General features: G+C 39.7%; 1 protein-coding gene across 5 annotated transcripts in view; it reads right to left on the bottom strand.

Moving 5' to 3' along the window:
* kalrna (kalirin RhoGEF kinase a) overlaps window positions 1-14,315 on the bottom strand; it is a 744,968-nt gene that overhangs the window by 54,590 nt on the left and 676,063 nt on the right. For all 5 annotated transcript variants that reach the window (XM_060827256.1, XM_060827251.1, XM_060827252.1 and 2 more), the window contains 6 exons: window positions 8,871-8,963; window positions 7,743-7,793; window positions 7,363-7,440; window positions 5,367-5,552; window positions 3,884-4,055; window positions 2,755-2,999 (listed from right to left, as the gene is read on the bottom strand). In XM_060827256.1, coding sequence (XP_060683239.1) covers window positions 2,755-2,999; window positions 3,884-4,055; window positions 5,367-5,552; window positions 7,363-7,440; window positions 7,743-7,793; window positions 8,871-8,963 — 825 coding nt within the window. The remainder of the gene's footprint in view (window positions 1-2,754; window positions 3,000-3,883; window positions 4,056-5,366; window positions 5,553-7,362; window positions 7,441-7,742; window positions 7,794-8,870; window positions 8,964-14,315) is intronic.

The raw sequence follows: 14,315 nt of genomic DNA, 5'->3' as shown, positions 1-14,315 counted from the left end.
ATCCTTTTCCACAGTAAATACTGATGCAAAGTATTCATTTAGTATCTCCCCCATTTTCTGAGGCTCCACACAAAAGCCGCCTTGCTGATCTTTGAGGGGCCCTATTCTCTCCAAAGTTACCATTTTGTCCTTAATGTATTTGTAAAAACTCTTTGGATTCTCCTTAATTCTATTTGCCAAAGCTATCTCATCCTTGTGTTCTTCAGAAGCACCACACAGAATGGTACAATCATTTTCTCAGGTCTCTTAATTCTGAAGAAGTAACATTCACAAATTCCTACCTTCTACCCACCTTTCCTGCAAATCCACCACAGTAACATAATAGCATAGGAGAAAGAAACTGATGACAAACGGGAAGATGAAGACAAGGCCTTCTAGCTGCTTTGTCCTGTTTAACATTACTCTGCATCACCTTCTCCAACTTAATACCCTAATCACATTTGCTTCCTCTTTCCCAGACACCAGATCAAAAGACATCCACCCAGAGATGTTTAGATAGTGGTAGCAAGGTTGTGGCATCACATAATTCACAGGGTACATTGGAACTGGAAGTATGGGTAAGGAACAGTTACATTCTCCTGGAGGCTGGGCAAAAAGCTCCCTGTGAATCATGGAAGTGCTCAATTCATGAACTGCATTTGAGAAGAAAGAGTTTTGAGGAATATCACACTTACATGCAGACCTTTAGACTGATTTCTGACAATGCATGACGGGTGTGGGTGTCTGTGCAGAAACATGATGTGTGGTTTTTAACTTCCTTTCAAGCATCTTTAGTGGCTCCACAATAAATAAAGCAGTTGAGAAGTGTCCAGGAACCAGTTGGTGACTATATCTGCACTGCAGCTCTGGAAACAGTAGGGTCAGAATGCAATGCAGCTTTGTGTCAATGATGGCAGGACATGATAGTTAGTATTAGACCAGCCATCATGATGGCCACAGAGCCAAGGCACTGGCTGAAATCCCCTTGACAATCACTGCTGTCTGGAAGGACCACAGGTCTAAAAATGCAGCTGGCATCTCTGAGGGGAATATCCTTTTTTAAAAAAAAGTAAACCATGTGCACTTTGACATTTATCATCATGAAACAGAATGTGCACTGACATGACACTTCACTATTACTGGAGGTCAGTCACATAGGACAGTGCTCACTTTTGTAACAAGAAATCTGTATTCAGGGTGATAATATTTGACATGAGCAAGATGGGGAAAGAAGGCTACAAATGATGTGGTAGCAGTTCTAGTGTTTGAATATAATGCCCCATTGTTTGAAAGTGAAGAAAAAAGATTTAATGCAGTATGTGATATACAGAAGAAAGGACCTCAGTGATGACACATGCTATAGCTTTTATAATCTAGCTGCTGACTCTCTTCACTTTATCCAGTGTTGCTTTCTGATTTCTTCAATGATAATGCAATAAAATGATATACCATAGAGAATGCTGTATCTGTTCCTCTAATGCCCTGCTGTAAACAAAGGTACACAAATCTTCCATTAGGTTAAAAGAGAGGCAATGAAAAGGCAATCTCAGATCTTTGTATAGAAAAATATACAGTTAATAAAAGGTTGAAAAATATGAGAAAACTGCAGACATTACTTTTCCAGGCACTTCAGACTTATGCAAATGCCAATTTGGCCTTGCAGCATTGCACATTCCAGATTGACTATTCAAGTTATCCAAAGTATTCAGTGAAAACCAGTCTAACCAGGTGTAAAACAGGAAACTCTCAATTGCTGGGACACTGGCTGTCATTAATGAGCATATTCAAATAAAATCAATGAGGACTCAAACAAGCAAATTTGTAGAAGGCATAGAAAAAAACAAGGCAACTTGGAGAATAATGTCACTTACAACAAAACGTCCTTGCTTGTAAAAATATGCCTCCATTGCTATGCCATGAATGTGTTGACAATTCACCCTTTTTAACTTTGCTGGTGTTTAAAGGCATTAATTCATTTTCATTGTTCTATTAACATTGTTGTATATGAAGGAAGATACAGTGTCGGGGTGGGGTGGGGGGTAGGGATTGTCTTCTTTGTGAGGTGTGGGGCTTGGATTAATGCTGCAGGCATTGAAGGTATAAATATTCTTTATGGAGCACCCATTAAATAACCTAAACCAGATTACTTTAATTGTGGAAGTACATTATTTAAAACAAATGGTCATCATGAAATCCAGTTAACAATGCAGCAAATCAAACAACCTAATGTCTATTAACGGCTAAAGACTGGTGAAACATTAAGGAATCTCATTGGTAAAAGACTTGCATATATTTGATCCCTCTCCTATATCTTACGTTAACTCCATCAACGAAAAGAACTGTTTCCAAGCATGATGCCTCAATTTGCAATTTGCAAAGATTGCCCATTAACTATGTGTACAGTTATGTGAATATGCAGTAGGTTTTGATATGTTGACTTAATTTGTGCATTATATTATTATTTGTGTAAATTCTGTTACATAGATAGCATTCACATTTTACTGATGACATACTACCATTCAGAGCCCAGTGAGAATAAATGATTGTCACAAATGTTTCATCATTTATTGTAAATATTGTCCATGTCTTGACTTCAGATTATTAGTCTAATGGTTAGTTTGCTGATAAGACGAAATAGACTGTAGCACTGGATAAACCTTAAAATATCTTGAAAACTAAGAGTCCAAGCAACTTGAGCTATTGATAGATTAGTTTGTCTCCTCTGGTTAGTCAAAAATTATTTAACAAAGTTGAAGGACTTTTTTGTGTAGGTACCTTGATTTGCTCGTAATTATCTCCGTATTGCTGATCGTCATTGAAGTTTGTAGTGCCATTGGAGGTAGATAGCTTTAAAGCTGGTAGTGATGGATTGTGAGCCGATGACTTCGGTGGCTTTTCAGACCCCACCTGTGGAGTGGAGAGTGCTCTGATTTTGGGCTGGGGTATCCGGCTTGCTTGTGTTTTGACTAAGGATTGACTACCACTTTCTTTTTTCATGTATTCAATTGGTGATTGGAGTGCTGCAATAAAAGTCAACCATGTCATAGAGGGAACAAGATAAACTAAGTACAGATTACACATAATTGGCATTATCAGAAAAAACAAACTATGGTGTGTAACTTTGATTCTTATTAGCAGTGTCGTGCTTTCAGATGATGCAGCCAAGCAACAACTTGCGGATTAGAACTAGAAGGGGGACAAGGACAGATTTGTGAGAGACACGTGATAATTATGGAGGAGTGGGACAAGTAACCATTGTAAGTGATACTCTGAGTTTGAGTAGATGTTTAAGAATGCAACTAAGTAAGAGCAGTTTCACCCCATTGAACAATAGAAGAGAGGTGTTGGAAGAGGATTGTGTGGTCATCTGTGTCAAAGGACAAAGAGGCAAGGCATGCACACAGGATATCTTTTGCGATTTTGCTAAGAGCTGTTTGGTAGTGAGTTAGGGGCAGATATCTGATTGCAAGATCTCAGGCATGGAGCTCCAGAAAAGACAGACATGGATTTGGGAGGTAACTACACACTCAAGGGCTTGGGAGAGAACAGTGACTGCACATGGGGTGGTAATTTGCAAGGGCAGAGTGTTGGCATTTGTTTATTTAAGAGCAGGTTGAAGAAAGCAGATTTGTAGGGGAGAGGGACAATACCTGAAGAGAGAAAATATTGGCTATAACTTGGGAACCAGGAAGAGAGGTTATGGGTCAACATTTTAGCGGGAACATGGTTGAGGATGCAGGAGATGGGTCCGATGGATAAAATGACCTTCAAGAGAATATCAAGGGTGTTAGAGAAAAAAAATATGTAATGAATAAGGCACAGTTATTTGAATTTTAGTATGATTTCAAATCTAAAATTCACAGCATGTACAACGTGGAATACAGAAGAAATAAAATTGGTATACCATTTAAGAAATTACGCTGAGCGTCAAGAACTTGATTGATATCCTGAACCCAAGCCTGCCAGACCTCAATGCTCGGTGCCTGTAAGATGAACCGCTCAGAGGTTCCACGGGATATTAGAGCAAACTTGCACAGTTCATTTTCCACATTCTCCTCAATATTAAGATAACTCATCTGAAATAGGTCAACAGAAAAGATTCAACAGTTGCTGAAAATCTGTATCGATTAATTTTTTTTCACAAGTCAAGCGATCTTAGCAAGATTCTTGTTTTGTTATTTGAGCATTATGTGTGTGTTATCTCGCTCCACAAGGTGCTCTCTTATAGTCCTCTTCAAATTAAAATCCAAATGTTTTATTTTTGAGTTTTACACTGTGCTTGGTGTTCTACTGAACATCATTTAACTCCTGAATATTCAAATATATGATAGCAACATTCAGAGGTCAAATCCAGAATATCGTGACACTGTATAAGCTGGCATACCAAAATGCATCATATGTTTCAATAGAATTGTCTTCATCTTTGTCAGGGGAACCAAATATATATTTAATTCAATCACGACTCAAACTACACAAGAGCAGATAACTTACTTAGCATAGAATAGATTCAGTGAAAACACACCCTGTTCCATAATAACTGGATATGAGCTTGGTCACCTTGTCTCCCAGTTTATGTGTGAAATGGAATTTGTGAGCAAGACAAAAATGCTTGTTTCTTCCTGTTATTGTTGATGTTGCATGTCCAACAACTTTCCATGAGATTCCTCGTGACAGAGCAGGGAGTATCATGAATGTATTAAGAATTTTCTGAGCTAGTCATCGAACTTATGCTGACTAACCATGGAAAATACAATTTAAGATGTAGTCACATCAAGGCCACGTTAAAGGGATTCTTGCACTCCTCCACTCACAGCTTTTGTGGAAAAGACATTGAAATTCTGGGAAAAATCATTGAGATCCCACGCTTTTATCAGGAGAGTCCTCAAGGAAATGCACTCCTTTTTACATTTGGAATCTCCTATATCCTGTCTCTAACAGCTGATCCTGGCCATAGTCACCAATTTCTCAGATTCTGCATTATCCCCGTGCCCTGAACTTTTTAGTACTGCCTGCATGTGACTACTTTCTGGTGTCATGATATGAACATTCTGCATCTTCTGAAGAGGGTAGCCTATTTTTTATGCACAAAAAAATCCTGTGCCTTAGAAATACAATTTTCTGAAACTTGGTTCAAAGCTTGTTCATACTTAGTGCATTGCCACAGAAGTACTCAGGACCTACCAGTGCATTGAATTATACACAAAACATAACTTACTACTGTTAGGAAAGAACAGATACCACTAAAAATTTTATAAAATGGTGGGGTTTATTGAGTAAATTGAAAAATATATGCTCCTTTGAAGATTGTCATTTTTGTTATGTTATTATTGTGTTCCCACTCTGTGATCAGTCAATGCAACTTTTCATTAAGTCTATAGGGTATTTACCTTAATGCTGTTCTTGAATTGATACCTTGGTGTTGAGGAACCCTTGTTCAGTAGTTCACTGAAGATTACAATCTGTTCAAACAGGAAGACCCTTCGTTCCTTACTTCGGGAGAGAACTCCGGAATCTTGTTCGGTTACATAGAACGTATCCTGCTGCAGCAATTTCCCTTGAGCTGTGATTTTGCCCTGGAAACAACAAACCATTCAGAATGCATCCAGTTCTTCCTGCCATCGTTTATCAGTACACATGCAAAATTGTAAGAACATTTATGCAGCCTGCTTCCAGAAGGACATTTCCTTGTTTCCTCTTTGAGGTTCAATCTCCTATCTTCATTACAAACTGTTTTTCCTGATAAGCAGCAGTCAGGTAATCTGTTTTTAGGAAAGCAAAATACCATGGACCCTAACAAACCAAAATGAAAACAACAAAAGCTGGAGAGACTCAGCACGTTAGGGAGCAGCATCTGTTGAAATAAACAGAATTAACCTGATGACCTTTCATCAGGTTCTGCTTTTACACTTCTAATGCTGTAGACAGCTGATTAAAAGATGAGCACAGAAGAGGAGAATTGCTTATCTCTAATAGAGAGCTCATCTGAAATTGGGTACACACAGTGAATAGAACAGTAGACTCAAATCTCTTTGACCATGTACTGACAGACCTGAGCTCCATCCTCTTAATGTACTTTTTGATCTAGAATTTATTTACCAAGTTATATACAATCATCCTCTATTCTGATTTCAAAGTCCAACTTTAATGAATTATGAAATAATAAAGGACTAGAAGTAACTAATTCAGCCATAGCATCAACAATCAGAATTATGTGGAAACGAGATTTCAAAATTCATCAGCCAGATGTTGGTTGAAATGAATATTATGTTCTTTCATCAGAAATACAACTCTGTCTGAGAATCATGAAATTAATCAGAAATTTGAAACAAAACTGTTAAGCTTAAAGGTTTTGTCAGAACATACATTATGGTAGTCCAGTCCCACTTAAGACCACCAACATTTTCAAAATAAGATCATCATATAAGCACTACATAGAGTGGTTTTAGGATATCAAAATGGGGATGGGAGACATTGCACATTATGTAAATCACACCAAGATTCCATCTACCATCTGCATATTCTAGTCGATGGTAATATTCTCACAGCCGTCCTGAAAAACTTCAGAGTGTAATTCTGTCGCTTTGATCAATTTTTCAAAGTGAAATACCAGTTCATTTCAGAATCCTTTGGCAATGATAGTACAATGATAGACAAAAGACCAGGATGTAATTTTGAAATGCCTTGTACATTTCAGCCATTGGTATTTGAAGCTGAACCACCCAATTGGTAGTCAGGAAAAAAATACACGTACTCCTCCTCGTCCCCAGAAAACACCTCTAGCTTGCTGAAGGCCAACCCTCTTTGCCATCCTGAAGGTAATTTACTGCAATCGTCCTATGATAGGACGTCTTGAAACCTTCTCCTCCAAGCAGTGAGTTGCCTGTAAGCAATTCACCATTAATGTTGAAATAGATCTGACCCCTCCTTTTGGCTGGAAAGTTGAACTAGCGAGTTATAGTTTAAGGAGGCACTGTCAGCCATTTAGGACAGATATAAGGAGAAATTCCTTCATCCAAAGGGCATTGAAGCTTTGAAATTCAGTAACCCAGAAGACAGTGAATATTCAAATCTGAGATCAATACTGCCAGGCATTAGGGAAATCAAGAGATATAGAGATCAGGCAGGAAATTGGAGATATAAATGATCAGTCACGATTTTATTAGATGGTGAAGGATTTCTATTTCTGCTCTTATTTCCTATATTTTCAAAATGGCACAGGCTCTTAGCAGAGACTTTGGACAGGTCCTCCTATATCCTGCACCAAGCAAAACTTAAAACAGAAGCATCGTGCTGTTTTATCCATTAACCTTCAAAAAATAAAATTCCTGGTCAACTTACAAGATAATCAGTGATGCAGGGAGAAGGAAAAAGCAAAAGACTTACATCAAAATCCTCAAGTCTTCCCAAATTCATCATATCATTGCAGCGTTTTGGTACAAGGTACATCACATCAGCAGCTTTCTATTATAAAACACAAAACAAATATAATGGGCTACTGATGGCCACAGCTTTTATTAATAGGAGTATTTGCTGATAATGGAGAGCAATAATTTTGGAGTGAAACCAAAAGATTTACTCTTGTTTGCATTTCCTTATTTCTTTCAAAATAACTTGTAAAATAATAAAACTATGCTTTTGTTTGCCATTAGGTGACGAGCGTGAGGTCTTGTGGTGTAATGTGTACCACCTCCTGTTCTTCTGAGAATGGAGAAACAAATCAAAACATATAAATATTTGTCAACCAAACAAGGTGCAGATTTTACCTCAATCTCCGAACATTCAAGTCCAGCCTTTTCACTGTATTTCAGAAAGTCCTGCAACAAGACAATTTGCATCACTAAAGCAGGCATTTGAATAGGTTACAACTGAACAATAAAAACTGCACTGCATGAATTTCTTGATGAAGGGCTCCTGCTCCTTGGATGCTGCCTGACCTGCTCTGCTTTTCCAGCAGCTCTCTAATCTTGAATTTAGATTAGGCCAATTTAAGAGATGAGGCTTATATTCAGGTAATGTTTTTGCCAATAGTATTCCTTATGGCTGTCACTGGACACTTGTTTACTGCCAGCAGCACATCATCCCTGAAGTCTTTGAAGCTTGGTTCTCAAATTGGACTGAGCCTGGTGACTGGGGAGCTGCACTGGGGTGACCACCTGACACCAATAAATTGTCAGTCTTGAGACAAGGCAACCTAAGACCATCTTAGGACATTCCATTAGTCTGTTCCTGGACTATGAGGTTGGAAGCTGTGGGTGGGAGATCTCCTGAGGTGATGAGGTTCTGTATGGTCTGGGAGATGATGGTTTGGTGATGGTGGGTGGAGTCATGGTCGAGGGGGTGGTAAGGGGAGGTGTCTTCGAGTTAGCGTCTGGCTTCAACCATGTAGAGATCAGTGCGCCAAACTACCACTGCACCCCCTTTATCTGCTGGTTTGATGAGACCAGCTCCATGGCCTGATTGATAGAAAGCACTTTCCATCACTGGATTATACCCAGGACAGAAGAGGTACAAAACATGGTTAGATGTTGAGCCAGCCATCCTAAAGATTTACTATACAAATCACTATGCTGTTACTAGTACTTCAAACCATGCATTTTAAACATGCACTTTACTTATATAAAAAATATTAAAAGCAAAGGTGTTGGATGCTGAAACAGAACGATAAAATCTATTTGTTACTTTATTTGTTCTTGCCTAAGAGGTCTGAGTTTGAGTTTGATTTATTGTTGCCACGTAAAGTGAGATACAGTGAAGAATGTCTTTTTGCATGCTAGACGGTCAGAGCCTACTATACAAAGTGCATCAGGGTAGCAGAACAGAGTGCAAAATACAGTGTTACAACTGTAGAGAAGGTGCAGATACAGAGAGAGAGAGATGAACAAAGTCCTCACCTTGATAAGTAGCTGGTACTTTGTTATCCTCTGAATAGGCTTTATAAGAAAGTCACTCAGGCTAAGTCTCTGACCCAATTCCTGTTTTATCTCCTGTGAAATAAGGCAGAAATGACATGTATTGCTTCTGTAATATCTTTTACAATATATTTAGTCACTATCGCTTCTGTCTACTTCCAATAAATTTTTAATGAATGAAAAATGTTTAGTAATTAAATACGTTGTTTAATGTGATATGAAGTAGAAATGGCAATTTTTCCACCTGCAATGGCAAAATTTGGAAGTTGTGACCGATTTAATTAACAAACCAAAGCAGCTATAAATTGAGGAGAGACTTGCAATGTATATTCAACTGGGAAAAGCCTCTCTCAAGAACATATGAAGGACCACAGACATTTTAAAAACTAGAAGGCATGCTTTGAATCCCAAACAAACATAATTTATGAATGATACATATTCAATGTTAGCGAGCAAGGTGCAAAAGAGTTCAATGATCAGTTTGTGACTGTATTAATATAGCTCACAGACTCTTGGGAATTTGTGCCACTAAAAGGTTTACCTATTTTCAAACAAGGTTGCCTTATGCTGAAGAGATCCTGCAGGGAGAGCAGGTCTAATAAGGGGGAAGGAACGCATTCTCAGTCAAGTGATCAGATGTGCTGAATGTTGTAAATCAGCATCCAGAGCGCATTCATAGCAGGACAAATCAGGCCTTGCGTTATGCTGATACGTATTTCAGACTTGAAGGACATCAATGTTACTAAGGGCTCGAAGCAAACATTAAGGAGAAATAAAAGACATGTCCAGCATGTTAAAAAAGAAATTTTCTCACTGAAAGAAATGGAATCAAATTGCACACAAGGGCTTGGCTAAAGAGAAGTATACCAAGCAGGTTCATGTGGTCACTGGAGATAAGTGCAAGAGATTTTGACAATATGTACACCATAGAACAGGTTGTTTCAGTCAAGTTAATTGGTGATAAATAGTTTGTAATTGTTGGAACATTGACTGCAGAAAGAGAGCATCAAGCCAATGTAAAGTGTTGGATGGACACCGGGATGCCATGCAACATTGTGTCCTTCACACACCCCGTGTGAAGTGGCATCCAATATGATCATTCAGAAATGAACCATTTGAAGATAAGGCTGAGGCCATATGATTGGTGGCACCAAATTTGTGCCAAAAGGATGGATTACTCTGAGAGCCCACTGCAATGAGAAGAACGAAGACCTGGAGTTCCAGGTTATAGTCAGCAAGCAAAAGCCACCATCTCAGCCAGGGACTGGTAATGCTTATCATGCCGAAAGAGATTTGTAATAGGTGTCACAGCACACTAAAATAGTCACCATGTAAAATGCTTTTACGTTTAGTGCTGGAAGAGTACAACAATGTGTTTCAGGGTCAGAATGTCTGTCCGGAGAATATAGTTGTAAAGAAAATGAAACTGTAAAACCATAATCAGCATCTGCAAGAGGAGTTCCACTTGTTCTCTAAGTCAGCTTATAAAAAATAGAAGAGGTGGAAACGAAGGAAGAAATCAAGAATGTCCCAACTCCTGCAGAATGAATTAGTAGCAGGGGAGCAGTGAAACAATCTGGAAAGATAAGAACATTGTTAGAACACTCCCTGATATTCAATATTTGAAAATCAGTGGTTCAGTGGGTAGCACAGCTGCCTCACAGCGCCAGGTACTTGGGTACAATTCCACTCTCGGGTGAAGGTCTGTGTGGAGTTTGCATTTCTCCCTATGGGTTTCCTCCAGGTGCTACAGTTTCCTCCCATAGTCCAAACATAGGCAGGTTAGGTGGATTGGCATGGAAAATGCATGGTTACAGGGATGGAGTCAAGGTGTGTGTTTGGGTGGGATGCTGTCTGGAGAACTGGCATGGATTTGTTGGGCCGAGTGGCCTGCATCCATATTATAGGGATTCTAAACATTCCAAGTATTTATATTTTATTTTCTTTACCAAATTTGGTTTGGAGTTGTGACTGAGAACTGTGAGCCCAAGATCACCTTTCAATTGAGAGCAGCAGCTTGTGTTAAAAACAAAAAAAGAACAAACAATTTGTTGTTTATGAAGCCAGGCCTGGACGTTAATAGCAAGTTGGTTTTTAATCAAAGGGATGCGACAGACTCTTCAATACCAAGGGGAAACAATATGTTTAACCAGATAGCAGATGTTTAGCCATTAACAAGAACAGTCGTTGGGAATTGGTGCCAGCAAGTCTGGAAGGGAAGATGATGATCAAACAGTGGTATGGGCCCAAGTTGTGAACTGCCTTTTGACTGCATTTCTATGAGAAGCAACTTGATTGTTGATGTTACAGCATGAAAGTTCAAAAGCTCACTGCCTAACCTCCTAGTTTTGGAAGGTTAAGCTATTACTTATCAGCTACTGGAATTTCAGAGAATAGAAACTAAGTGGTACGTGTCACTGATTTCCTTACAATGAGCTGAAAAGGTGGACTTGATCAGCATCTTCAAAAAGTCACAAAGAAACAACCACATTTGCCTGTCAAACAACGCACTGTGAAAACTGCTGAGTATTTTGGACAGCTTTGTTGCTTTCTTTTATTTATTTCACTGTGTTTGTCTGCCTGTCTTTTATGTAAATGGGCTGAAAACAAAGGTTATTGGGCTTAAATCATAGACATCACTTAGATTACTTTGTTGCTTAATTTTGCTCTACTGAAGTTCATGCAATGTTAATAAATTATTCAGTCTTTTGTTTCAGCTATAAACCCAGTATCTGGAATTGATTATTCACAGGATCAGGTTAAAAATCACACAACACCCAGGTTATAGTCCAACAGGTTTATTTAGAAGTGCTAGCTTTTGGAACGCTGCTCCTTTATCAAGTGGTTGTGGAGTATAAGATTGTAAGACACAGACTTTATAGCAAAAGTTTACAGTGTGATGTAATTGAAATTATATATTGTAAAAGACCCAGATTGTTTGTTAAGTCTCTCATCTTTTAGAAGATAGTTTCAGGTCTTTCATATGTAAATCCCAGAACGTTTTTTAAAAGTTACATTCTCAAGTGAACTTTCACAATAGGTGCCATATTAGCCCAGATAATGCACTGAGGTGCCCTGTGTGAGGCTGTCTGTGCCCCAATGTTCAGACTGATTATATTTCTAAAAAAGGGATTTGCAGAATCTTACATGGATTCATGCAGTTTTTGAGCAAAGTAAAATATAATTCTGCAAGTACAAATTCACCTCACAAACGTATATGTGTGTGTGTGTGCATGTGGCTGTGTGTCTGTGAGAGAGTGTGTCTGTGAGTGCGAGTGTAAAGGGAATAAGTCTGTGAGAGGGCGTGTGTGGGTGTGTATATGAGAGAGAGCTTGTGTGTGAGAGATGGTCTGCGTGAGTGTGTGTGTGTGTCTGTGAGCTCAGCCACTTTGCATTGTTGCTTGTCCCAAAGTCCGCCTTGGAGAATGGTCACCCGAAGGTCCAAGGTCACATGTCCCGGACTGTTGAAGAATTCTCCAACTGGGAGGCAACACTCCTATCTGTTGATTGCTGTGCGGTGTCCATTTATCCGTTGCTGTTGCCTCTGCTTGGTCTCACCAATGTACCATGCCTCAGGGCAATCTTGCCTGCAGCGTATTAGTTAGACACCGTTGGTTGAGTCACATGAGTACCTGCTGCAAACATGGTGGGTGGTGTCCCCATGTGTAATGGTGGTATCCATGTCAATACTCTGACACATCTTGCAGCATCTGCCATGACAGGGTTGTATGGTGCTGTCCTGAAAGCTGGGCAGTTTGCTGCGAACAATGATCTGTTTGAGGTTTGGTGGTTGTTTAAAGATGCGAAGTGGAGGCGTTGGGAAGGTCTTGGTGACGTGCTCATCCTCATTGATAATGTGTTGCAGGCTGTGAAGAACATGGCGTAGTTTTTCAGCTCCTGGGAAGTAATGGACAACGAAGGGTACCCTGTCATGTCTGTCTCCTGAGGAGGGCATTATGGTTTCTTGCTGTGACACGTCAGAACTAGCGGTCAATGAGTTGAGCATCACACCTCATTCTTATGAGGGCATCCTCGAGTACGTCCAGGTGCCCGTCACATTCCTCCTCAACTGAACAGATCGTGTGGATGCGGAGGGCTTTCCAGTAGGGGATGGTTATTTTAATATGTTTGGATGGAAGCTGGAGAAGTGTAGCATTGTGAGGTAATCCGTGGGTTTGTGGTAGAGTGACATGCTGAGGTGCTCAACCTTGATGGAGATGCATGTGTCCAAGAATGAGACAGATACTAGCCCATGGTGAGCTTGCTGGTGGGATGAAACTTGCTGGTATTACTGTCTAGTTGTTTCAGTGACTCCCTGCCATGGGTCCAAAGAAAGAAAATGCCATCAATATACCTGGTGTATAGTGTTGGTTGGAGATCCTGCATAGATAAGAGGTCTTATTTGAAACTGTGCTTGAAAATGTTTGCATATTGGGGTGCAAATTTGGTGCAAATGACTGTTCTGTGTGTCTGGATGAAGAACTGGTTGTCAAAGGTTGTGGTCGAGGATAAAGTGGATGAGTTGTAGGATGGTGCTTGGCGATTGGCAGTTATTGGTGTTGAGTACTGAGGCTATTGCTGCAATGCCGTCATTATGGGGGACGTTGGTGAATCGTCCATTGTGATGAGGAATGTTCCCGGTTCGACTGGTCATTGGGTGCTGAGTTTCTGTAAGAAATCGGTAGTGTCGCGTCAAAAGCTGGTGTTGTGTAATTTTTAACTTTGTACACTCCAGTTGAACACTGGCATCTCCAAATCAATACAGAATTAGGGAGTGGTTATTCAAAATATCTGTTTAGGAACCATAAGGGTCAATTTTAAGGGTCTTTGAGAAGTATAATTTTACTATTATGTATACAGAGTTAGGAAGGTAAATTTAATTTGGATGTCTGTCTTCATGTTGTAACAGTGTGCATGAATGTATCTCAATCATGCTTTGAAGAGATGTTACTACCCATGCCAACCATTGAAGGAACTTTGCCAGGACTAGTAAAGGTAAACAATCTTCACCACCCTAGACGTGAAGAATGGTTACTACAAGTGGAAGCTGGGTGAAGGCAGCAGCTTTCTAAATTGGCTCTGGATACAGTCTGGGAGATGCAGGTAAGAGTGCATGCCATTTGGCATTTCCACTGCTCCAGAAGAGTATCAACACAAACACCATGAAGTAGTCATGCTCTTCCTTAAGTGGAAGCAACAGAGGATGATCTGCTGTCTATGGATGTGGACACACAATGGAAAAAGCCATTGCTGACCATGCTCACAATCTAGTTGCACTGCTAAGTTCACCAGGTGAATCCGAGGCTGAATAAGATGTCTGATGTCACGGACATGGTACTGACAGCAAAAGGACTTTACCTGGATCGCAAAAAGGTCAGAACTGTAGCACTGATTCAGCAATCAACAAATCTAAAAGTATCTGTGAAT

Source organism: Hemiscyllium ocellatum, chromosome 7 (assembly GCF_020745735.1).
Source record: "Hemiscyllium ocellatum isolate sHemOce1 chromosome 7, sHemOce1.pat.X.cur, whole genome shotgun sequence".
Taxonomy (NCBI): domain Eukaryota; kingdom Metazoa; phylum Chordata; class Chondrichthyes; order Orectolobiformes; family Hemiscylliidae; genus Hemiscyllium; species Hemiscyllium ocellatum.
This window is presented reverse-complemented; position numbering and strand designations above follow the sequence as displayed.